Source organism: Heterodontus francisci, chromosome 3 (assembly GCF_036365525.1).
Source record: "Heterodontus francisci isolate sHetFra1 chromosome 3, sHetFra1.hap1, whole genome shotgun sequence".
Taxonomy (NCBI): Eukaryota; Metazoa; Chordata; class Chondrichthyes; order Heterodontiformes; family Heterodontidae; genus Heterodontus; species Heterodontus francisci.
Window position 1 is genome coordinate 162,928,497 of NC_090373.1, and position 27,468 is coordinate 162,955,964.

A 27,468-nucleotide genomic window follows, 5' to 3' on the forward strand; every position below is an offset into this window, starting at 1 on the left:
ATAAATGACTTGGGTGAAGGGACCGAAAGTAAGCTTGCTAAATTTGCTGATGACAAAAGATAGGTAGGAAAGTAAGTTATGAAGAGGACATAAGGAGGCTACAAAGGGATATAGATAGGTAAAGTAAGTGGGAAAAGATCTGGCAAATGGAGTATAATATAGGAAAATGTGAAATTGTCCATTTTTGCAGGAAGAATAAAAAAGAAGCATATTATCTAAATGGTGAGAGATTGCAGAGCACTGAGATGCAGAGGAATCTGGGTGTCCTAGTGCATGAATCGCAAAAGGTTAATATGCAGGTACTGCAAGTAATTAGGAAAGCAAATAGAATGTTATTGTTTATTGCGAGGGGGAATTGAACACCAGTAGCCAGGTTATGCTTCAGTTACACAGGGCATTGGTGAGACCACAACTGGGGTACAGTATACAGTATTGGCCTCCTTATTTAAGGAAGGATGTAAATGCATTGGAAGCAGCTCAGAGATTACTAGAGTTTACTAGACTAATACCTGGAATGGGCAAGAAAGGTTGGAAAGGCTAGGCTTGTATTGCTGGAGTTTCGAAGAGTAAGAGATGACTTGATTGAAACATATAAGATCCTGATGAGTCTTGACTGAGTGGATGTGGAAAAGATATTTACCCTTGTGGGAGAATCAAGAACTGGGGGTCACTGTTTAAAAATAAGGGGTCGCTCATTTAAGACAGAGATGAGTAGAAATTTTTTCTCTCAGTGGGTCGTGAGTCTTTGGAACTCTCTTCCTCAAAAGGCAGTGGAAGCAGAGTCTTTGAATATTTTTAAGGCAGAGGTAGATAGGTTCTTGATAAGCAAGGGGGTGAAAGGTTATTGGGGGTAGGCGAGAATTTGGAGTTGAGGTTACAATCAGATCAGCCATGATCTTGTTGAATGGTGGAGCAGGCTTGACGGACTGACTGGCCGACTCTTGCTTCTAATTCATATGTTTGTATTATTACTGAGGCTAGCTTTTTATTCCAGATTTATTAATTAATTGAATTTAAATTCTCCCAGCTGCCACAGTGGGATTTGAACTCATGTCCTCGGCTATTAGTCCAGTTATATTGCCATAATGCTAACGTTCCCATGAAATGACAAATAACAGTAATTTTATAGACCATGTCCCTAAACAGAGCTCTTCCGTTATGTTCCACACTGTCTGCAACATCACGTTCCTGGCTGAAGAGTCAGGTACCACTTGACCTGAAGCAATGACTTCTTCAGTGAGACCACTTCTGGCCTTATGTCAGCATCTATTGATGTATTTCCTGCACCAAATAAGGTTAGCTCCATCATTTTGACTAGGGTGGGAGTAATATTCCCATTTTGTATTAAAAAAAAGTCATAGAGTATGTGCTTCTGTCAGCTGTGGACTATTATATTTTTATTTGCCTGTCACTCATCGATGACTTCACTTGTGAAATTAAAAGTCCTATTTCACAGCTTTCTGTGATTTATTGTTAGTGTGCTACAGGTTATCAACTGAGGCAGTGTTGATATTCTGCCTTGTGCTGTGGTTATCAAAAAATACAAACCTTCAGAAATTAAGTGTACGTAGGCCTAGTGATGACAAAATTACATTATGGAATAAATACTTCAAGTGTTGACTAATGTATTTCTGGTGTGTATGATTTCAGATCAGTTGATTTATTCATGACTATATTAACCTTAGTTGGCCATTAGATGATGTACAGTTATAGATTTTATACAATGGACCTAGTTACCGGTTATGTTATGATTGTTAGGTGTTGCCTGCACCATTTATCAGTTATTTACATACACTGTTTTCTCTTTAGATAATGCTGTTAAGTAGATATTCCAAAAGAGACTTCTCTTACAAGAAAGCATTCAAAATGTATCCTCAAATTATAGATTAAGAACAGTCTTGTGTAATTCAGTGCAGTATGTGCAAAAAATAAATGTAAATATAGCTTGGACGTCCAAAATCCGGCTGTCTGAAAACCAGAATTGTCCGAAAACTGGACACTTTGTAGTCTGACACCAGATGCAAGGGTTGATCTCTCCCACAAGTCTGGAAGCTGCCAGAGTGGACTTGCTCTGGCTTATAACTGTGCAATTAGATGGAAAATGTCCAATATCCGCAAGAATGTGCAATGATTGCCTAGCTACTGCTCAAACCTTCCAAGAATTACTCCCTGGATGGCAAACAGGAGCAAGAATCATGCAAGGTGCTTTAAAGGCAGGTGATTTATGAAGCTGTTTGAAGGTGGTAAACTATAAAATTAATCTTCGGACATATTAATTTTTTTACTCTGCCACCGTTTCCTTTTCTACAATTTTTTTAAACCAGAATGGTATTTGTTTTTAAATGTTATAATGCAGGTGTATCATGTATATACTAGCTTTTCTTATTTTAGTGTCCAAAATCCAGGAAAATCTGAAATCCGGCATGGTCACGAGAGTGCCAGATTTTGGACATCCAACATGTATAAGATTTTCACTGGCACTAAGGGACAAAATATAAAGGAACTAGAAGATTGTTATACATATTAGCAAGCATTGCCCCTGGCGAGTAAGTGAAGTGACTGGTGTTGAATTTCTTATAAGCAATGGTTTATGGTTTTCATGGGGCAAATGTGGGATGAGACCCTCAAGGTATCTGGCTGCTTAAGTCACTGTAAAACTGTGGCCTGCTTCTATATGTACACGTGTGAAATGGCCATTTCAAACTGCTCGTGATGAATAATTTTAGCGAGGGGGGTGGGGGAGGTGGGGCACGGTAGTTGGTTTGATATCTGTTCTGTTCAGTGTGGTCTTGTTCTTTACCCTCATCTAAATATCCTGCTCATTAATAATTTTGTTTTAATATTCATTTCTTGTGCTTTCTCTCCTTTTCAACATTCATCTTGTCTCCTTTTTGTGTGTTTCATATTTTTTTTGTACCTGTTTGGAATTTTGTGGTTTAATTTTTGCAGATCTGTGACCACATCTGTAAAATATTATTGAGTGTAAAATGTGACCTTTCTATATGACTTCTCCTGGATCATCACAATTTGATAGTCTCTAGCTCAGACTATGATCAACAGAGGTTTTTTTTGGAATAATTTCCACCCCCACCAAACCCAACAGCCCCATCCTACCCACCAAGACTTGTGTTACTTTATTTCTCACCCTTGGCCCTTTGGCAAGATAAATGCTGTCCAGATTTGGACCTACTCAGCACCACCAAGTGGAACAAATTAAAAATTGCAACATTGAATGCGACATTGTATTTAGCAAGAATTAAGTACCAATGTGATGCAAAGTACAGCAAAAGTAAAAACACAATCTTCTGTTTTTCCTATTTTGTTTCAAAAAAAAAATCTCTTGCATATTTTGAGAGACAAAGAGGATCTTTTGAACAATTCTAAACAAAGTGGTACTTATTACAATTTTTTTTTGGTAGGAATGTTCTACAATCCCAAAATTCAACTAATGTTTCCTCCAAGCTGCATGGTTGCACAGCAACACAAAGGTTCCCATGCAGGCCACACACAAGTCAGCCCCTTTAAGTTACCGCACATGCGCGGCTATGCAGAAAAAATGAAAAAGGCCCATGCATTTAAATCACCCGCGCACTCCAAAAATAATTAGAGGGTACGTTGACCTCAACATGAACTCGAATTCAACAACTTTCATAGAAATTATAGAAACTTTTTTTTTTAATTCATTCATGGGATGTGGGCATTGCTGGCTAGACCAGCATTTATTGCCCATGTCTGATTGCCCTTAAGTAGGTGGTGGTGAACCTTCTTGAACCTCTGCTGTCCATGTGGTGTAGGTACACCCACAGTGCTGTTAGGAAGGGAGTTCCAGGATTTTGACCCAGCGACAGTGAAGGAACGGCAAGTCAAGATGGTGTGTGGTTTAGAGGGGAACTTGCAGGTGGTGGTGTTCCCATGCATCTGCTGCCCTTGTCATTCTGAGTAATAGAGGTTGCGGTTTGGAAAGTGCTGGCTAAGGAGCCTTGGTGCGTTGCTGCAGCGCATCTTGTAGATGGTACACACTGCTGCCACTGTGCGGCGGTGGTGGAGGGAGTGAATGTTTGTGGATGGGGTGCCAATCAAGCGGGCTGCTTTGTCCTGGATGGTATCGAGCTTCTTGAGTGTTGTTGGAGCTGCACCCATCTAGGCAAGTGGAGAGTATTCCACCACACTCCTGACTACTGCCTTGGAGATGGTGGACAGGCTTTGGGGAGTCAGGAGGTGAATTACTCGCTGCAGGATTCCTAACCTCTGACCTGCTCTTGTAGCCACGGTATTTATATGGCTACTCCAGTTCAGCTTCTGGTCAATGGTAACCCCGATTCAGCAGTTGTAATGCCATTGAATGTCAAGGAGAGATGGTTAGATTCTCTCTTGTTGGAGATGGTCATTGCCTGGCACTTGTGTGGTGCGAATGTAACTTGCCACTTATCGGCCCAAGCCTTGATATTGTCCAGGTCTTGCTGCATTTTAACACAGACTGCTTCAGTATCTGAGGAGTCGCGAATGGCGCTGAATAACATAGAACATAGCATTTGATAAAGTGCCTCACAACAGACTTGCGAGCAAAATTATAGCTCATGAAATAAAAGGGACACTAGCAACATGGGTATGAAATAGACTGAATGACAGGAAACAGAGAGTAATGGTTAATGGATGTTTTTCCAGACAGGAGGAAGAAGGTTTGTAGGGGAGTTCCCCAAGGGTCCATGTTAGGACTCTTACTGTTCCTGATATATATTGATGACCTAGTCCTTGGTTTACAGGGCACAATTTCAAAATTTGCAGATGGTATGAAAAGGAGGATAGTGTAGAACTTCAAAAGGACATCGACAAGTTGGTGGAATGGGTGGACAAGTGGCAGATGAAATTTAATGCAAAGAAGTGTGAAGTGATTCATTTTGGTTGGTAGAATGCGGAGAGACAATATAAAACAAAGGATGCAATTTTAAAGGTGGTGCAGGACAGAAGCACCTGGGTGTACATGTGCGTAGATCATTGAAGGTGGCAGGGCAGGTTGAGAGAGTGGTCAATAAAACATGCAGTATCCTAGGTTTTATTAATAGGGGCATAAAGTACAAAAGCAAGGAAGTTGTGTTAAACTTCTATAGAACACTGGAAAGGCCTCAACTGGAGTATTGTGTCCAGTTCTGGGCACCACACTTTAGTAAAGATGTAAAGGCATTCGAGAGTGTGCAGAAAAGATTCACAAGAATGGTTGCAGGGATGAGGAAATTAGAATTAGAACATTACAGTGCAGTACAGGCCCTTCGGCCCTCGATGTTGCGCCGACCTGTGAAACCATCTGACCTACACTATTCCATTTTCATCCATATGTCTATCCAATGACCACTTAAATGCCCTTAAAGTTGGCGAGTCTACTACTGTTGCAAGCAGGGCGTTCCACGCCCCTACTACTCTCTGAGTAAAGAAACTACCTCGAACATCTGTCCTATATCTATCACCCCTCAACTTAAAGCTATGTCCCCTCGTGTTTGCCATCACCATCCGAGGAAAAAGACTCTCACTATCCACCCTATCTAACCCTCTGATTATCTTATATGTCTCTATTAAGTCACCTCTCCTCCTCCTTCTCTCCAACGAAAACAACCTCAAGTCCCTCAGCCTTTCCTCGTAAGACCTTCCCTCCATACCAGGCAACATCCTAGTAAATCTCCTCTGCACCCTTTCCAAAGCTTCCACATCCTTCCTATAATGCGGTGACCAGAACTGCACGCAATACTCCAGGTGCGGCCTCACCAGAGTTTTGTACAGTTGCAGCATGACCTCGTGGCTCCGAAACTCGATCCCCCTACTAATAAAAGCTAACACACCATATGCCTTCTTAACAGCCCTATTAACCTGGGTAGCAACTTTCAGGGATTTATGTACCTGGACACCAAGATCTCTCTGTTCATCTACACTACCAAGAATCTTCACATTAGCCCAGTACTCTGCATTCCTGTTACTCCTTCCAAAGTGAATCACCTCACACTTTTCCGCATTAAACTCAATTTGCCATCTCTCAGCCCAGCTCTGCAGCCTATCTAGGTCCCTCTGTACCCTACAACATCCTTCGGCACTATCCACAACTCCACCGACCTTCGTGTCATCCGCAAATTTACTAACCCACCCTTCTACACCCTCTTCCAGGTCATTTATAAAAATGACAACCAGCAGTGGCCCCAAAACAGATCCTTGCGGTACACCACTAGTAACTAAACTCCAGGATGAACATTTGCCATCAACCACCACCCTCTGTCTTCTTTCAACTAGCCAATTTCTGATCCAAAGCTCTAAATCACCTTCAACCCCATACTTCCGTATTTTCTGCAATAGCCTACCGTGGGGAACCTTATCAAATGCCTTACTGAAATCCATATACACCACATCCACTGCTTTACCCTCATCCACCTGTTTGGTCACCTTCTCGAAAAACTCAATAAGGTTTGTGAGGCACGACCTACCCTTCACAAAACCGTGCTGACTATCGCTAATGAACTTATTCTTTTCAAGATGATTATAAATCCTGTCTCTTATAACATTTTCCAACATTTTACCCACAACCGAAGTAAGGCTCACAGGTCTATAATTACCAGGGCTGTCTCTACTCCCCTTCTTGAACAAGGGGACAACATTTGCTATCCTCCAGTCTTCCGGCACTATTCCTGTCGACAATGACGACATAAAGATCAAGGACAAAGGCTTTGCAATCTCCTCCCTGGCTTCCCAGAGAATCCTAGGATAAATCCCATCTGGCCCAGGGGACTTATCTATTTTCACACTTTCCAAAATTGATAACACCTCCTCCTTGTGAACCTCAATCCCATCTAGCCTAGTAGTCTGAATCTCAGTATTCTCCTCGACAACATTTTCTTTCTCTACTGTAAATACTGACGAAAAATATTCATTTAACGCTTCCCCTATCTCCTCTGATTCCACACACAACTTCCCACTACTATCCTTGATTGGCCCTAATCCAACTCTAGTCATTCTTTTATTCCTGATATACCTATAGAAAGCCTTAGGGTTTTCCTTGATCCTATCCGCCAATGACTTCTCGTGTCCTCTCCTTGCTCTTCTTAGCTCTCCCTTTAGATCCTTCCTGGCTAGTTTGTAACTCTCAAGTGCCCTAACTGAGCCTTCACGTCTCATCCTAACATAAGCCGCCTTCTTCCTTTTGACAAGCGCTTCAACTTCTTTAGTAAACCACGGCTCCCTCGCTCGACAACTTCCTCCCTGCCTGACAGGTACATACTTATCAAGGACACGCAGTAGCTGCTCCTTGAATAAGCTACACATTTCGATTGTGCCCATCCCCTGCAGTTTCCTTCCCCATCCTACGCATCCTAAATCTTGCCTAATCGCATCATAATTTCCTTTCCCCCAGCTATAATTCTTGCTCTGCGGTATATACCTGTCCCTGCCCATCGCTAAGGTAAACCTAACCGAATTTCAGGTATGTGGATATATTGGAGAAATTGTGGCTGTTTTCCTTGGTGAAGAGAAGGTTGAGAGGAGATTTGGTAGAGGTATTCAAAATCATGAGGGGGTCTGGACAGAGTATATAGGAAGAAACTGTTCGCATTGGTGGAAGGATTGAGAACAAGAGGGCAAAGATTTAAGGTAATTGGCAAAAGAAGCAATGTCGACATGAGGAAACACTTTTTCACGCAGCGAGTGGTTAGGATCGGGAATGCACTGCCTGAGAGTGTGGTGGAGGTAGGTTCAATCGAGGCATTTAAGAGGGAATTGGATTTTTATCTGAAAAGGGAAAATCTGCAGAGCTATGGGGAGAAGGCGGGGGAAAGCCTTCCCTGCCCTGTTACCCCGAGCAGAGAGGTCAATTACCAGGGGGCACAGATTTAAGGTGATTGGTAGAAGGATTCGAGGGGATATAAGGAATAGCTTTTTCACCCAGAGGGTGGTGGGTGTCTGGAATTCACTGCCCGGATCGGTGGTGGAGGCAGAAACCCTCAACTCACTTAAAAGATACCTGGACATGCACCTGAAGTGCTGTAACCGGCAAGGCTATAGACCAGGTGATGGAAGGTGGGATTACATTGGGTGGCTAGTTTTTTCAGCTGGCACAGATATGATGGGCTGAATGGCCTCCTTCTGTGCCATAACTTTTCTGTGGTTCTATGGAGTGGCACTAGGTAAATTGCGGAGAGCCAGCGCAGACAAGACACGCCAAATGGCCTCCTTCCGTGCTGTAATTGTGTGTTTCTGTGATTGTGTGATAACTAATCTTATCAAAGCAACATTGTATAGCATTTAATAATGGGACATTGCACTAGAGAAAAGAGGCAAGATTGCAAGCAAAGTCCTTTAACCCGTGTGCTAGTCTAAACCTCCTGTTCCAGAAAGTGTCTATTTTTACTCTTTTATATTTGACTATTGTTCAGTTCCTTTTGGTATTTTCTTTGCCAGGGCTCCAGCTGTAGCCTCGAACTCAGTGTTACTGTTGATATGTTAGAAGGCTGATTGTTATACATTGGTTACACTAGATGATTGTGCAGTTCTCATGTAAATAGGGCACTGAAGATCAGCTGTTTTCTGGTCCAGTTCAATGGAACAGACTGGTACAGAAAGCATGATGCACATCTAAATGCCCTGGAGACAAGTTAAAGTATTGATTCTTTTTTTTCCAGTTTTGACATATCAAATGTCCTTGATTCACTACAGTCATTTCCATCCCCATAGCTTAGCAATCTGCAAAGCAAAACAGTCTACTTACTGCTATGCAATTTTACACATCTGTTAAAAATCATGTGGGTCAAATTAACTTCCCTGCCTGGGGCCATGGTGCTTATGTGGATTGTTTCACAAAACTTACTTCTGTACAAATTGTGCAGCATCTTTATGGTCCAGCTTTTCGTGACCGTATAGCTACTTTATTGTCAGTCAGTAAGTGTGTATATACAGGGTCTCTGATGTCACCTCTTCTATTCTTGCTCACTGCACAGTTTTTATAACCCCAGAGTAGATCATGTAAATGTCTTGTGTGATGATAGCAATGTATTTTACTGTAATTTCTCAGCATTACAAATCTAGTCAATCTTGAAGGAGAGATGGCAAATGGAAGTCACACCTCCAACCATCCTAACTATATCATTGTTCCTTCACTGTCACTCGGTCAAAAACCTGGAAGTCCCTCCCTAACAGCACTGTGGGTGTACATAGACCACATGGACTGCAGTGGTTCAAGAAGGCGGTCCACCACCACCTTCTCAAAAGGCAATTAGGGTTGGGCAACAAATCGTGGTCTTGCCACTGATCACGTCCCATGAGTGAATAATAAAAAACATGGAGATTCAGAGCAATCCTGATAGTCTGATCTTCTGGTTGTGGAAGGTTAAGGTTTAAGGGGTTAGGCCATTCGGTTCCTTTTTTTAAAAAAAAAATCAGTTTTGCTGGCACTTTGGGCTGGATTTTTAGCCCCGCTAGGGTTGGGAATGGAGGCAGGCGGGCACAGAATTTCTTGCCGTCAGTCTGCGTGTCAGTTTCCAGTTCATCCCACCCTGTGATGTTTTTCCAGAGGTGGGATTGGGGAGATGGGAGGGACAGCAGGGCTGCCTGCTCACAAGCAGCAGGTAGCCATTTAAGCAGGTTAGGGGGTCTAGTAAGGCCTTAAGTTGGAGGCTGACAGGGATTGGGGACAGTGCAGCTGCCTGAAGGCAGCCTTCCGGTAGCAGACTGGAGGGCTAGTGCTCCAGGTAGGCTGAGAGGCCCTCCCTGCTCGCCACAGGCCATCCTGCGGAGGGGCACCCATCCCCATAGTGGTGGACCAGCTGCAAAGGCCTTTTTTTTAATTTTAAGTGAAAAAGCTGGAGAGAGGGTGCCTCCATTTTTGGGGCCCTCTCCTTCACTTACCTTGAATGGTATCCTGTTGCCGCTTTCAAGCTGGAGGGCCTTATTAGCCTTCCAGCTTTGAGAGCCTGCCCACCATCCTTAATTGGACAGCGAGCCTGCCCTTTGGCCATTAATAGGCCAATTTGGGGCAAACCACAGGTGAGTGACTGTTTCCCACACAGTGCGGCCCTCTGACCTCAATTTGAGCCTGACAGCGGGGCTCAGAGGTCCACAGGAAAATCTTGCCCTTTATTTTAACTATGGTGAACTATGGTCAGAATTGAGGGTCACGGTGCGGGGCATAGGTGGGGTGAGTGGTGTGTATCACTTGTGTCTTAAGCCAGCAACAGGCTTATCCTCTGTCTAATCTTTGTGTGATCCCTTAATGCTGCCTTAGCAATTTTCCTTAAACCTAATCTCTTAAATGCCTTCAGAATTTTTCAATTTCTCTCTCCACAGTTGGTAATTTCTCTGAATGAGATCATTGCTTAAGTATTGATTTGTTTCAAATTATGGGCAGTGTTTTGTGTGTGAATTTGTTGGGAATTGGGCTGAGACTGCCCAAACCTATTTCAGTCAGACCCTTATAGCCAGCAGACTTTCATCCTATTTTCCTGAGCTCCATGTGAAGCCAGGTTCTGAAGTTCCCTAATTCCCTATTAAATCTGATGGAAGAAGTGAATGCCCTGTTGGCCAGGAGGTGAGTTTTGACCAATGCTTATGATTGGGCTGGTGATGCTTAATGTAAAAGACCTCAGTCAGATGAGGCATTTAGTGCATCAGGCTCATTCTGTCATTCAGGGTCAGTTTTGTATATATTCTCTTATTCTTTGTACCTGGCCTTTATCCCTTTACTTCTTGCTGAATCAAGAATTGATCCACTTCCTTTTTTTTTAGTTCATCAGTAGTCAGTCTGTCCTGAATTAGCTGCCAATCCATTTCAGGTATCAAATCATTTCTGTCCAAGCTAGTAAAATCCAAAATTGGAGTAAAGTCAGTGGGCATTAGAAACGCATAGATTGTTCAATCCAGGACAACCGGCACAAGGCAAGTGTGTAACAAAATTGAGGAAGTGTCTAATTGGATAGCTAAAGAGATTGCAGACGAGGTGTATATAGATTTTGAAGGTGTTTGATAAGACATCTTGTGTAGCTTGTTATCAAAAATTCAGATGTATGATATAAATGGAAATGTAGCAGCGTGGATAGAAACAATATGTTAGGGATAATAGGTGTTGGAGTTAGTGTGGCGCAGGGTTTAGTGCTGACTCCACATTTGTTATCTAAATGTACATGATTTGGAGTTGAGCATAGTAATCTTGAAATTTGCTGACAGTACTATCTGTGGTAGGGAGTTAAAATTCTCATCCTTGTTTTCAATTCCCTCCTTGGCCTTGCCACACCATATCTCTCACCTCCTCCAGCTCTGCAGATAGCTGCACTCCTCCAAATATGGCCCCTTGTGCATCCTTAATTTTAATCATGCCACTATTCAGGATTGATAGATTGAATACGTGGCTGGAGAATTGATGTAGGAGGAAGGGCATCAGATTTCTGAACCATTAGGGCCAGTTTTGGAGCAGGTGGGACCTGTACAAGATGGACAAGCTACACCTTAACAGGACCGGAACTAACATCCTCGCAGGGAGATTTGCAAGTGCTGTTGGGGAGGGTTTAAACTAGCTTGTCAAGGGGGATGGAAACCTGAGGAGTATCTCAAATTGGAAGGAAGTAAAGCTGGTAACGGGGTAGAAAAGTAGCAAGTGACATTAGAAGGCAGGTGAAATAAAGGCAAGCATCAACTAGGTTTAGAATGCAGAATAATGTCAAGAAGACAAGGTTAAGGGGACTCTACCTGAATGCACGCAGCATTCGCAACAAGGTAGTTGATTAAAAGGCCCAAATAGAGGTAAATGGGTATGATCTAATTGTCATAATGAAAACGTGGCTACAGGGTGACCAAGACAGGGTACTGAATATTCAAGGAAAAGGAGGTGGTGTTGCACTGATAATAAGGGATGGGATCAGTATATTAGTAAGGGAAGATCTCAGATCAGAAGAACAAAATGTGAAATCTGTTTTGGTGGAGCTAAGAAACAGCAAGGGGCAGCACACATTGGTAGGAGTTGTTTATAGGCCACCAGACAGTAATGGTAGTGTGGGACATGGTATTAATCAAAAGATGAAAGAAGCATGTAGCATGGATAATACAGTAATCATGGGTGACGTCAATCTGCATGTAGACTGGGAAAAACTAATGAACACTAATGCTGCGGAGGACGAGTTTTGGAATGTGTTAGGGATGGTTTTCTAGAGCAGTATGTTGAGGAACCGACTAGAGAATAGGCAATTTTAGATCTAGTATTATGTAATGAGAAAGGGCTAATTAATAATCTTGTTGTGAAAGAACCTTTCGGGATGAGTGACCATAATATGATAGAATTTTACATTATGTTTGAAAGTGAGGTAGTTCAATCTGAAGCCAGGGTGTTAACTTTGAACCAAGGAAATTACGAAGGTATTATGAGGGGCAAATTGGCTGAAGTGGATTGGGAAAATACATTAAAAGGTATGACAGCACATAGACAATGGATCGTCTTCAAAGAATTATTACATAGTTTACAGCAACTATGCATTCCTTCAAGGCACAAAAACCCCAAAAGTAAAGGCAGTCAATCGTGGCTAACAAAGGAAGTGAAGGATTGTATAAGATTAAAAGAAAAGGCCTATAAAGTTGCCAGAAATGGTAGTAAACCTGAGGATTGGGAGGATTTTAGAATACAGCAAAGGATGGCCAAGAAACTGATAAAGAAAGGGAGAATAGAATACGAATGTAAACTAGCAAAAATATAATAACGACTGTAAAAGCTTCTATAGGTACGTAAAAAGGAACTGTTTGGCGAAGGCAGTTGTGTGTCCATTACAGGCAGAGTCAGGAGAATTTTTAATGGAGAATAGAGTAATGGTAGAGAAGCTAAATGATTACTTTGTGTCTGTCTTCACTGAGGAAGATGCAAGAAATCTCCCAGAATTAGAGATTCAAGGGATTAGAGAGAATGAGGAAGTGAAGGAAATTAGTATTACTAAGAAGGTTATATAGGAGAAATTAATGGGGCTGAAGGTTGATAAGTCCCCAGGACCTGATGTTCTATATCCCAGAGTGTTGAAAGAGGTAGCTATGGAGATAGTGGATGCATTGGTGATCATCTTCCAAAATTCTATAGATTCTGGAGTGGTTCCTACAGATCGGAAGGTGGCACATGTCACCCCACTATTTAAGAAGGGAGGGAGAGAGAAAACGGGGAACTACAGACCTATTAGCTTTACATCAGTAGTAGGGCAAATGTTAGAATCTATTCTAAAGGATGTGATTCATGGACACTTTGATAATAATGATCTGATTGGGCATAGTTAACATGGATTTATGAATGGGAAATCATGTTTGATGAACCTGGTGGAGTTTTTTGAGGATGTTACTAACAGAATTGATAAAGGGGAGTTGGTGGATGTAGAATACTTGGATTTTCAGAAGGCTTTTGATAAAGTTCCCCAGAGGTTGGTTAGCAAAATTAAAGTACATGGGAAAGGAGGTAATATACTGGCATGGATTAAGGATTGGTTAACAGGCAGAAAACAGAGAGTAAGAATAAACGGGTCATTCTCACATTGGCAAGCTGTGTCTAGTGGGGTACTGCGGGGATCAGTGCTTGGGCCCCAGTTGTTCACAATATACATTGGGACCAGTGACCATAACTTATTAGCTTCAAGATAATTATGGAAAAGGATAGGACTGCTCCTCAGGTTGAAGTCCTAAATAGGGGGAAGGCTAATTTTGATGGCATCAGACAGGAACTCTCAAAAGTTGAATGGGAGAAGCTGTTTACAGGTAAAGGGACATCTGGCAAATGGGAAGCTTTTAAAAGTGAGACAGGAAGAGTCCATTGGCGTTCTGCAAGGCTCAGTGTTGGGTCCCTTGCTGTTTGTGGTATATATTAATGATTTGGATTTAAATGTGGGAGACACGATTGGGAAATTTGTTGATGACACAAAAATTGGCCGCTTAGTTGATAGGGAAGAAGATAGCCGTAGACTCCAGCATGGTATCAATGGTTTGGTTGAGTGGGCGAAAAAGTGGCAAATGGAATTTAATCCAGATAAGTGTGAGGTAATGCATTTGGGGAGGGCAAATAAAGTGAGGGAATACACAATAAACGGGAGGTTATTGAGAGGGGTAGAGGAAGTGAGAGATCTTGGAGTGCCTGTCCACAGGTCCCTGAAGGTGGCAGGACAGGTAGATAGAGTGGTGAAGAAGGCATATGGAATGCTTTCCTTTATTGGCCGAGGTATAGAATACAAAAGCAGGGATGTAATGCTGGAACTGTATAAAATGCTGGTTAGGCCACAGCTGGAGTATTACGTACAGTTCTGGTCACCACATTACAAGAAGGACATAATTGCTCTGGAGAGAGTACAGAGGAGATTTATAGGAATGTTGCCGGGGCTCGAAAGTTGCAGCTGTAAGGAAAGATTGGTTAGGCTCGAGTTGTTTTCCTTCGAGCAGAGGAGGCTGAGGAGTGACTTAGTTGAGGTTTACAAAATGATGAGGGGCCTAGATAGACAGGAAGGACCTGTTTCCCCTAGCGGAGAGGTCACTTACCAGGGGGCACAGATTTAAGGAGATTGGCAGAAGGATTAGAGGGGACCTGAGGAAAAACTTTTTCACCCAGATGGTGGTGGGTGTCTGGAATTCACTGCCAGGAATGCTGGTGGAGGCAGAAACCCTCAACTATTTTAAAAGGTACCTGGACTTGCACCTGCAGTGCTGTAACCGGCAAGGCTATGGACCAAGTGCTAGAAGGTGGGATTAGAATGGGCGGTTAGTTTTTTTGGCCAGCATGGACACGATGAGCTGAATGGTTCCTTCTGTGCCTTAATTTTTCAATGGTTTTATCGTTTGTGTTGCAGCTACAGTGTGTTGGTGGTAGAAGGGATGGATATTAGGTCCAGTGGCAGGGGCACCAAACAAGCAACAAACTCTGTCATATGTGGTGTCAACTTCTTGAGAGTTGTTGCGACTGCACTCACCTAAGTGTGTAGTGACTATTCTGTCGCATGCCAGACTTGAGACTCTTAGATGGCCGAGAGGCTCTGAGGGATAAGGGAGTGAGCCACTTGTTGCAGAGTACCAGCCTGTGTTGCCACGGTGTTAATATGGCTGGTCCGGTTAAGCTTTTGATTCCCAGGATGTTGATGGTGGTGAAGTTGATGATGGTGTCTCTGAAAGGCACAGGGAGATGAATAGGTTTTCTATTGTTGCAGATAATAATTTCCTGGCACTTATGTGGGGCGAATATTATATGCTACTTGTCAACGTAGGTCTTGATGTTAACTAAGTCCTGTTGTAAGCTGGCATGTGCTGCTTCAGTATTGGACTTTTGAATGGAGCTGAACATTGTGGAATCATCAATGGACAGCCCCACTCCTGATCTTGTTAAAGAGAAATGGTCAAGAAGCAACTGAAGATGGTTGGGTTGAGAACTCTTCATTGGGAATTCCTACAGTGATGTCTTGGGTTTGAAAACAACCACAATCATTTTCTTTCATGTCAGGTTTGACTGCAACCACTGGAAAGTTTTCCCTTAGATCCACAACATCTAAGTGCAGCAGAAATGAGTTGAGAATTGAGATTATTTCCACCACAGCAGAGAAGATTGGTGGAGATTTAATAGAGCGTTTCAAAATTATGAAGGATTTTAATAAAGAGTAGGAAAGACTATTTCCTGTGACAATGGGTCAATACTTCAAATTTATCCAAGAGTGAGCAAAAAGGGAAGAGAAATTTCCTCAAGTGGAGGGCTGTTAGGATATGGAATGCTTTGTCACAAGTTGAGGCAAACATCATTACAAGATTTCTGCACTTCTCTAATTCTGGCCTCTTGAGCATCCCCAATTTTAATGGCTCCACCATTGATAGCTGTGCCTTCGCTGCCACGGTCCTAAGCTCAGGAATTCCCTCCCTAAACCTTCTTTAAGGAACTTCTTAAAACTTACCTCTTTGAACAAGTTTTTGGTCATCTGCCCTAATATTTCCTTATGTAGCTCAGTGTCAAATTTTGCTTTGTAACACTTCAGTGGAGTGCCTTGGGACAATTTATTGCATGAAAGGTGATATATAAATACACGTCATTGTTGTTGAAAGGTCATCAACCTGAAATGTTGACCTTGTTTCTCCACAGATACTGCCTACCTGCTGAGTATTTACAGCATTTTCTGTTTTTATTTCAGATAACATTGTGATGTCCTCCTACAAAGCTTATGGATAATGTTGTGTTCACATATCTAATTGTAAATGGATTTTTTTTCATTTTTCCCACAATTCAGTGGGTGACCAAGATCATCATCATAACTCTTCACAATATGATTCTGGCAGACTTTTTTAACTTCCAAGTGGTTTTTTCCTCTAATTATTTCCCAATGCTTGCTTCATGGCAGGTCTGGTGTGGTGATAAAAAGATGGGCTGTACTTTTTGAAGCAGTTTTTGGCACAAATCTTGTCTGACTGGTCCTTGCTTAATTGGTTTTTCTATGAATACTTTTCAGTGAACTCTGAAGAAGCATGAATATGGTTTGATGGATTTCAAATACCACCTTTCTTGCTCGATAAATCACCTTTTTTTAAACAATTATTTAAAAACATTTATTCTCATTTTAGGTTATGCTTTGGATCCAACTCTAGACCATAGTGAACGACCAGGAGGTGATATGTATATTGGTAGCGTGGAAGATGCTGAGAAGAATCAAGGTAAAATGGTCAAAATGGTATAAAAAATGTTATACTTTTCTACCAATATTTCATTTAGTCATGGAGTTTGATTACCAATGCATTCAATGTATCTAATGGGAACATTTTGTTTCTAAAATGTGTTCACTGCAGCTTAATTTCATAGAAAAATGAATAATATTGAGGGCTGATAGGCGCTATACGTTGATTAATTAATGATTTACTTGTATTTATAGTTCTTGTCCTGCTCCCACCCCATTTTCTTCTCTTTCCTTCTCTTCTGCTGGCGTTGACTCCTTCGCCAGCATATTATATTTTTTTTTATATGTTTATATTTAGAGATACAGCACTCAAACAGGCCCTTCGGCCCACCAAGTCTGTGCCGACAAACAACCACCCATTTATACTAGTCCTACATTAACCCCAAATTCTCTATCACATCCCCACCATTCTCCTACCGCCTACCTACACTAGGGGCAATTTACAATGGACAATTTACCTATCAACCTGCAAGTTTTTGGCTGTCGGAGGAAACCGGAGCACCCGGCGAAAACCCACGCAGACACGGAGAACTTGCAAACTCCGCACAGGCAGTACCCAGAACTGAACCCGGGTCGCTGGAACTGTGAGACTGCGGTGCTAACCACTGTGCCACTGTGCCGCCCATTGTTTCACAAGTGGTAGTTACTTCCTGGTACCTTGCTTAAGTAGCCATCATCCATGTATTTGCCATTACAGTGAATGTCACCAGGTTGTCCAATTGTGAAAAACATCGCAGTCGTTCAGGTCCTGCCATTCATGCACAAGCACATTTCTAACCTCCTTTCCTCTCTTCTCTCTTTGCTTAATTCGGGGCTGCTGGGAACAATTGTAGCCACAGCAAAGAGTAGGTAACTCAGCATAAATCAGCAATTGAACCTGGGACCTTCCTTGCCTCTACTGTTCTGAGCTGGAGACTTTTTTGAACAAAATTTGGATACATGGTGATAAACTCCAGAAAGCTTATTATGGAAGGATAAGACTGGAGCCTATATTTACTCTGTTTCACATTTATTGTGCAGAGTAAAAGGATTACAAGCATGTAGCTCTACTCACAAATCCCTCTCCCAGTCCCAGTGAGTGTCTGTTTTTAAGTGCTCAACTGAAACCCCAATTAACTCCCTTCGCCTGCATAGACAGGTCGGCGCAACATCGAGGGCCGAAGGGCCTGTACTGCGCTGTAATGTTCTAATATAATCACACAATTAACATATGGTGCCCATTGTTTGGGTGCTGCGATTGCTCTTAGAGGTAAACAACCTTGGGGCATTGGAGTGTGCACAGTAAGCATCTACCTAAAGTATGCAGAGTAGGCAGATCATGACTTGACACCAGCGCTGCCATTTTGGAACATAACAATCCAGCTCAATCACACATGGCTGAATATGCATTGACTCCCCCAACCAGTGCGATTTAAAGGGATCATCAACTGCTTTCAGGTGAATTGATTGATTTCTACTGGCTGTTGCTATAATTGTAGAAGTACTTGGTACTTTCTAGTGTTTTCAAATATGCCAAAGTCTCCAGAGAGTGGTATGGTAGGTGCTGAAGAATTTTGTTCTGACTTCGAGGCTTCCTCACAAACTGGTTGCTCGCAGTCATTTCTCCTTGGAATGTAGCATGACTAGGAGAATGTGCACTGGCAAGAGCAAGCTGCTAGAAGACGGAGTAGCAGGAGCAGGAGGCCATATTTGCTCAGAGTGTTCAAGGAGCCATTCTCCTACTTTGAAACTCAGCAAGGAACATCGTGTGAGACGTCTTCACTTCAGTAAGGATATCCTCACTGCAATCTGCCACCCGCTGCAGCCACAACAGTGACCGCCGAACAGGGCGATGTCTGCGTTGCCAGTTGCTGTAAAGGTGATAGTGGCATGAACCTTTGTGCATTGGGCTCTTTCCAGCCTAGAGCTGAAGATATTTGCAATACCTCACATTTTGCCATTCACTGGTGCATGAGTGAGGTCATTGGAGCTGTCTTATTTCAAAGAGAATTGACTACATTTTATTCTCTTTTGCCTGAGCAGGCAGAGCGACTATGCAAGTTTGCTAGGATTGCAGGCTTCTTTATGGCACAGAATGCCATCGACTTCTTGCACGTTGTTTTGCAGGCGCCGCATTGTCAACTCTGAGATGTACCTTAATTGGAAGGGATTCTGCTCCTTCAGTGTCCGGCTGGAGTGAAACCATGTGCAGAGAATCTTGCAGGTCAATGCTCAGTACCCTGGCAGCAGTCATGATGCTTTCATTCTGCGGCAGTCTGAATTTGAGCCACCACGGCAAACCAAAGGGTGGATACTAGGCGACAAGGGCTATCTACTGATGCATGGCTTATGACTGGATGTGCAACCCATGCACTCGTGGAGTTGGTCACCATTTCCATGCTGGGAAGGATGAACTCCAAGCTCTGCACAAAGCCCTGTGCAAATATGGTGCCAGGCTCTTTCATGTTCTTTTACATTGCATGTAGGCTTTCTGCCAATGCACCAAGCATTTCACTATGCATACTCATCAGCCTCCTCTGTAGCCTGCCCCATTGAAGTGAACTGCAGCAGAACTCATATGCAACCTTGCCCTCCAGTACACTGGCACCTGTGCAGTCCTTACTCCCTACAGGCCATTCACGCCCAGTGTCTCTCCACGTGCATATCCCACCTCTAAGCTATCCTCTAAATTATACGCAGTCTCAGTTTCTGAGCTGGTTGCTGCAAGCGTGAAATTGTCTGTCGGTGTTTCCTCATCAACAGTATCCTGTTGTTCTTCCGCCACTGCCTGGCCAGATTGCAGTTCTACTTGTGCTGCTGCCTTCAGTGATCTATGGATAAGTACACCAAGGCCCCTCTGACCCTCTGTGCTTACTAGCGTCCTACCATCCATTGTATATTCCCTTGCCTTGTTAGTCCTCCCAAACTGAATCACCTCACACTTCTCAGGATTAAATTCCATTTGCCACTGCTCTGCCCATCTTACCAGCCCATCTATATCATCCTGTAATCTAAGGCTTTCTTCCTCACTATTTACGACCCCACCAATTTTCGTGTCATCTGCGAACTTACTGATCATTCCTCCTGATATTCACGTCTAAATCATTAATGCACACGACAGATAGCAAGGGTCCCAGCACCAATCCCTGCGGTACACCACTGGTCACAGGCATCCAATCGCAGAAACAACCCTCTGCCTCCTGCCACTAAGCCAATTTTGGATCCAATTTGTCAAATTGCCATGGATTCCATGGGCTCTTACCACCTTAACCAATCTCCCATGTGGGACCTTATCAAAAGCCTTACTGAAGTCCATGTAGACTACATCAACTGCTTTACCCTCATCTACACATTTCGTCACCTCTTCGAAAATTTCAGTCAAGTCTGTTAGACATGATCTTCCCCTGGCAAAGTCATACTGACTGTCCCTGATTAATCCCTGCCTCTCCAAGTGGAGATTAATCCTGTCCTTCAGAATTTTTTCCAGTAGTTTCCCAAACACTGATGTTAGACTCACCGGCCTGTAATTACAGCATTGCTCTTCTTTGTGTCTCCTCCACCAAGGCCTCTATTGCAGCATCTGAGAACCTTTGAGAACATTCTTTCCCATTTTGCACCATTATTCAGTGTTTATCCACGTCCGAGTGATTTGGACAAGGACTTCCTGCATCTACTCCCCTTGCATTATGCCTCCCCTTTGAGAGGTGAGGTGCAAGTTGGCTTTAACTGTCACAATTTTGGGCCCCCTGCTGAGGCGTGCAGCCACTCAACAGTGTGGTTTAGCGCTGGCTGCAAGCTGCATTACAGTAATGAGTAGGCAGCATAATGTTAGTCTGCATTACATTGAACAGCCGCGGGATAATTGTCACAGCCAGCTTGAACAGTTTAATGGAAGGGAGCAATCAGGATGGTGCAGTTGGTAGACACAGGCATTTTACATCTGGAACTTGGGTCAAATCCAGCCCAGATTGTACAAGTTCTATGAAATTGGCAGTCTTACTCAGCCACATCTAAGAATGGAAATGGAAAAATAAATGTTACAGTGGTGCAATAAGGTCCTAGGTTGGAAATGAGACACTTTGTTGGGCCAGAGAAACACTATACACTATACCTGAGCTAGTTCTGCAGCTAGTTCACAGCCCACCTATATCAAATAAGTGTTTTTAAAATGAACAAGAATAATGACTCACTTTTATCCTTGGGAAAGTGCCAATTTGTACTTGAGTAGGGGTCTAGCAGATACCTCATGATCATTATTAGAACAACCTTAACTTTATTTTTTATTTATTATTTAGAGATACAGCACTGAAACAGGCCCTTCAGCCCACCGAGTCTGTGCTGACCAAGAACCACCCATTTATACTAACCCTACAATAATCCCATATTCCCTACCACCTAGCTACACGAGGGGCAATTTACAATGGCCAATTTACCTATCACCTGCAAGTCTTTGGTGGTGGGAGGAAACCGGAACACCCGGCGAAAAGTCACGCGGTCACAGGGAGAACTTACAAACTCCGCACAGGCAGTACCCAGAATCAAACCCGGGTCCCTGGAGCTGTGAGGCTACGATACTAACCACTGTGCCGCCCAAAGATTCAGTGTGTTTACGGTGTCATTGACCAACCAGATTTCTGTGGAAATGGGGAGTATTTCAATTTGCAAATGACAGCATAATTGGTGCATAAGTGACAGAAATTAAAGCCAGTATAAATCTTTCTAGGAGCATGAGCTAGCTTACTTGGAGGCAAATGGCTACTTGTATTGGACATTAGATCTAGAGAAAATGATTGAAACTTGAACACCAGTCAGGAGTTACTGAGCTCTCATTTCCTTTTTGTGTCATGTTAAAATGTTTGGTGTTGGATGCCACTGATACTGCTAGGAAAATAATTAATTCCCATTACAATACTAACTTACAGCACTGTGTACACAAGTGCATCGGCAGCTTCTGATTGATAATGTGTGTGTTTTGCAGAAGGTCCAGTAGCATGCTACTGAATGCTCTATATTGGGTGACGCATTTTTCATAGCAATTTCACGAAAAGTTAGAACTGGTTGCCTGACTTGTGTGTTCTCCATTTAATGAATAAATATATCTGAATTTGGGACTTTATATGGGTATGGCCTTTATATGGCCTTTGTCGGTGGGAGAGGTCATCGCACCTCACTAGACAGCTACCGCCCGCCTCAAACCGGGCAGCCCCCGGTCAAGAAGGTTCTGTCCTGCCACAGTCTACCTGCTTCAATGGGTGCTTGGAGCTCAGGGTCATTGCCCGAAAGGTGGACTGAAACACCGCACCGAACAACACGAAAAAAGGAAAGAAGGTACCAGCCCTTCGCTTTGCAAGCTGGAACGTCAGAACTATGTGTCCTGGCCTGTCGGAAGACCTTACACAAATCAACGATTCTCGGACAACCGCCATCATTAACAACGAGCTCAGTAGACTCAATGTAGACATTGCAGCACTTCAGGAGACACGCCTCCCCGCGAGTGGATCTCTAGCAGAGCAAGACTACACCTTCTTCTGGCAGGGCAGGGATCCTGAAGAACCAAGACAGCATGGAGTGGGCTTCGCCATCAGAAACTCCTTGCTCAGCATGATAGAGCCTCCCTCAAATGGCTCGGAACGCATACTGTCCATCCGACTGCTCACCACCTCTGGCCCAGTACACCTACTCAGCATCTATGCTCCAACACTCTGCTCCCCACCTGAAGCGAAAGACCAGTTCTACGTGGAACTCCATAACATCATTAACAGCATCCCCAACACCGAACACCTATTCCTGCTGGGGGACTTTAATGCCAGGGTTGGGGCCGACCATGACTCATGGCCCTCCTGCCTTGGGCACTATGGCGTTGGAAGGATGAATGAGAACGGGCAGAGACTGCTTGAGTTGTGTACCTATCATAACCTCTGCATCACCAACTTGTTCTTTCACACTAAACCCTGTCACCAGGTTTCATGGAGGCACCCAAGATCGCGTCGTTGGCACCAGCTGGACCTCATTGTCACAAGGCAAGCTGCCTTAAACAGTGTTCAAATCACACGCAGCTTCCACAGTGCGGACTGCGACACCGACCACTCCCTGGTGTGCAGCAAGGTTAGACTCAGACCAAAGAAGTTGCATCATTCCAAGCAGAAGGGCCACCCGCGCGTCAACACGAGCAGAATCTCTCACCCACAGCTGTTAAAAAATTTCTAAATTCACTTGTGTCAGCCCTTCAAAACACTCCCACAGGGGATGCTGAGACTAAGTGGGCCCACATCAGAGACGCCATCTATGAGTCAGCTTTGACCACCTACGGCAAAAGTGAGAGGAGAAATGCAGACTGGTTTCAACCTCTCAATGAAGAGCTGGAACCTGTCATAGCCGCTAAGCGCATTGCACTGTTGAACTACAAGAAAGCCCCCAGCGAGTTAACATCCGTAGCACTTAAAGCAGCCAGAAGCACTGCACAAAGAACAGCCAGGCGCTGCGCAAACGACTACTGGCAACACCTATGCAGTCATGTTCAGCTGGCCTCAGACACCGGAAACATCAGAGGAATGTATGATGGCATGAAGAGAGCTCTTGGGCCAACCATCAAGATGATCGCCCCCCTCAAATCTAAATCAGGGGACATAATCACTGATCAACGCAAACAAATGGACCGCTGGGTTGAGCACTACCTAGAACTGTACTCCAGGGAGAATGTTGTTACTGAGACTGCCCTCAATGCAGCCCAGCCTCCACCAGTCATGGATGAGCTGGACATACAGCCAACCAAATCGGAACACAGTGATGCCATTGATTCTCTAGCCAGCGGAAAAGCCCCTGGGAAGGACAGCATTACCCCTGAAATAATCAAGAGTGCCAAGCCTGTTATACTCTCAGCACTATATAAACTGCTATGCCTGTGCTGGGACGAGGGAGCAGTACCTCAGGACATGCGCGATGCCAATATCATCACCCTCTATAAAAACAAAGGTGACCGAGGTGACTGCAACAACTACCGTGGAATCTCCCTGCTCAGCATAGTGGGGAAAGTCTTTGCTCGAGTCGCTCGAAATAGGCTCCAGAAGCTGGCCGAGCGCGTCTACCCTGAGGCACAGTGTGGCTTTCGTGCAGAGAGATCGACCGTTGACATGCTGTTCTCCCTTCGTCAGATACAGGAGAAATGCCACGAAAAACAGATGCCCCTCTACATTGCTTTCATTGATCTCACCAAAGCCTTTGACCTCATCAGCAGACGTGGTCTCTTCAGACTACTAGAAAAGATTGGATGCCCACCAAAGCTACTAAGTATCATCATCTCATTCCATGACAATATGAAAGGCACAATTCAACATGGCGGCTCCTCATCAGACCCCTTTCCTATCCTGAGTGGCGTGAAACAGGGCTGTGTTCTCGCACCCACATTTTTGGGGATTTTCTTGTCCCTACTGCTTTCACATGCATTAAAGTCCTCGGAAGAAGGAATTTTCCTCCACACAAGATCAGGGGGCAGGTTGTTCAACCTTGCCCGTCTAAGAGCGAAGTCCAAAGTACGGAAAGTCCTCATCAGGGAACTCCTCTTTGCTGACCATTCTGCTTTAACATTCTCACACTGAAGAGTGTCTGCAGAGTCTCATCGACAGGTTTGCGGCTGCCTGCAATGAATTTGGCCTAACCATCAGCCTCAAGAAAACGAACATCATGGGACAGGACGTCAGAAATGCTCCATCCATCAATATTGGCGACCACGCTCTGGAAGTGGTTCAAGAGTTCACCTACCTAGGCTCAACTATCACCAGTAACCTGTCTCTAGATGCAGAAATCAACAAGCGTATGGGAAAGGCTTCCACTGCTATGTCCAGACTGGCCAAGAGAGTGTGGGAAAATGGCGCACTGACACGGAACACAAAAGTCCGAGTGTATCAAGCCTGTGTCCTCAGTACCTTGCTCTATGGCAGCGAGGCCTGGACAACGTATGTCAGCCAAGAGCGACGTCTCAATTCATTCCATCTTCGCTGCCTCCGGAGAATACTTGGCATCAGGTGGCAGGACCGTATCTCCAACACAGAAGTCCTCGAGGCGGCCAACATCCCCAGCTTATACACACTACTGAGTCAGCGGCGCTTGAGATGGCTTGGCCGTGTGAGCCGCATGGAAGATGGCAGGATCCCCAAAGACACATTGTACAGCGAGCTCGCCACTGGTATCAGACCCATCGGCCGTCCATGTCTCCGCTTTAAAGACGTCTGCAAACGCGACATGAAATCCTGTGACATTGATCACAAGTCGTGTGAGTCAGTTGCCAGTGTTCGCCAGAGCTGGCGGACAGCCATAAAGGCGGGGCTAAAGTGTGGCGAGTCGAAGAGACTTAGCAGTTGGCAGGAAAAAAGACAGAGGTGCAAGGGGAGAGCCAACTGTGTAACAGCCCCGACAATCAAATTTTTCTGCAGCACCTGTGGAAGAGCCTGTCACTCTAGAATTGGCCTTTGTAGCCACTCCAGGCGCTGCTCCAAACACCACTGGCCACCTCCAGGTGCTTACCCATTGTCTCTCGAGATAAGGAGGCCAAAGAATATCTGAGTTCGGGACTTTATATGGGTATGAGGCAGGGAGTTGCTTCAGGCTTTATGTGACTTGTTTAAATGAAACATTGATGCTGTAACTTAACTGTAGTTTATCTGCTGTCAGGCAGGGGGCACCCAGTACTGTGCTTCAAACTTAAAATCTTACAAACACTTTAAAATCATTTATGCTCTTCAGTACTGTTTGTTGCAGGGAAGGAAGTACCTTACTTCTAAAACACCCTTCAGAAAAACTTGCAGAAAGTTAATGATCAGGCTGAGAGGAGCCAACGCAGCTTCAGAGCCCAGTCGCTTCCATTTCCCCAGCTGGAAAGGGTTGTTCTGGTGATGCTGTCTCTCTTCTACTTGATGCCATTTATTTCAGTGGGAATTGGCATGTGATGAAATGATTGCAGTTTTTATTTGCTTGGAATTGCTGATGAAGTGAATTTCAGCTTTAATCCTTATTTTGTACTTGCATAACAGTGTATTTGAAACATTGCTGAATGTCATGTGCCATTTTGGAAAAGCCCATGCGAGTTGATCTGGATTTACTATGCCTAGTTTGATATATGCTAACTTGTCTTTTATATTTATTTTAAATCATACAGGGCTTACAGTGTTTGAGTCTGGTAAAAAGAAAACCGAAAAACGAAAGAAATTAAAGGAACCCAACCCAGCAAATATTGATGGTTTTCAGGGGCCTTGGGCAAAGTATGTGGATGAAAAGGATGTGGCCAAACCTTCAGAGGTCAGTTGATCTACTTATTTAAGCATTTGCAAAGAAGGAAAAGCTAGATTAATTTAAGATTCACATGTGGTTCAGTGAAATGTACAAAAACTAAATAGTTTATTTTATTTAGAGATACAGCACTGAAACAGGCCCTTCGGCCCATCGAGTCTGTACCGACCAACAGCCACCCATTTATACTAACCCTACAGTAATCCCATATTCCCTACCACCTACCTACACTAGGGGCAATTTACAATGGCCAATTTACCTATCACCTGCAAGTCTTTGGCTGTGTTAGGAAACCGGAGCACCCGGCGAAAACCCATGTGGTCTCGGAGAACTTGCAAACTCCGCACAGGCAGTACCCAGAATCGAACCCAGGTCCCTGGAGCTGTGAGGCTGCGGTGCTAATCTCTGCGCCACTGTGCTGCCCTCTGAAAAAATTTAGTTGCTTTTTATTATCTATTGATGATACTGACAATAAATGCCTTTTGAGAGCTGGAAAAGTATATTTTTTTCTAACTTAAGTGCACATTTTGGGATGCAAATACCTTGCTGAATAACAGTAATTTGGCAAACTTTTACATTTGCATTTACAAAACCAACCTGTCAGTATTTGTTGAGAGTAAGATCTGCACTATGAGTAAAGTTGGTGGAGTATTTGTGGCATAATACACTTCATGTTTGGAATTCATTTAACTCGGCAATTAATTTTGAAATGCTCTTTTCAGGGAAAATTTAGTGTTATTGAATGTACCCCTTTATCACTTCACCGCTGGAGGGAGTTCTCTGCTTCTCTTGATTTGACCATTAGGGGGGGCATTGGACAGTGACTGACTCAGTTCAGCTTCATCCAGTAGTTCTTCCTTACCTGTGCTGAAATGCACAATCACAGATCAAAAACTTACTATGTGGGGAAAGGATTTTGAGCACCAATATCAGCTATGTGATCATGATGCAGTAACTTTTTAAAATATAAAAGCAAAGGTTTTTTTTTTATGTTCTCTTATTGATTCCCCTGAAATCACATATTCTGCTAAATTTTTTAAGTACCTGCCTTTTACTAATGATCATTCAAAACATTGCTTTGAATTCCTGCAGAGATGCTGCCAAAAACCTTTACGCAGTCTTCAGCAAGCCTGCATACATACATATGAATTAGGAGCCACTCTGCCTTCCGAGCCTGCTCCTCCATTCAATAAGTTCATGGCTGAAGTAATTACTCCACATTTCCACCTACCCCCGAAAATCTTCCATCCCCTTGCTTATCAAGAATCTATCTACCTCTGCCTTAAAAATACTCAAAGACTCTGCATCCACTGCCTTTTGAGGAAGAAAATTCCAAAGACTCATGACCCTCTGAGAGAAAAAATTTCTCCTCATCTCTATCTTAAATGGGCGACCCCTTATTTTTAAACAGTGACCCCCCCCCCACACCCCAGTTCTAGATTCTCCCACGAGGGGAAACATCCTTTCCACATCCACCCTGTCGAGACCCCTCAGGATCTTATGTGCTTCAACCAAGTCACCTCTTACGCTTCTA

General features: G+C 43.7%; 1 protein-coding gene across 1 annotated transcript in view; it reads left to right on the forward strand.

The window, feature by feature from the left end:
* Positions 1–27,468, forward strand: part of cdc40 (cell division cycle 40 homolog (S. cerevisiae)) — a 207,511-nt gene that overhangs the window by 70,057 nt on the left and 109,986 nt on the right. The window contains exons 4-5 of the mRNA XM_068027281.1: positions 16,564–16,653; positions 25,804–25,943. Coding sequence (XP_067883382.1) covers positions 16,564–16,653; positions 25,804–25,943 — 230 coding nt within the window. The remainder of the gene's footprint in view (positions 1–16,563; positions 16,654–25,803; positions 25,944–27,468) is intronic.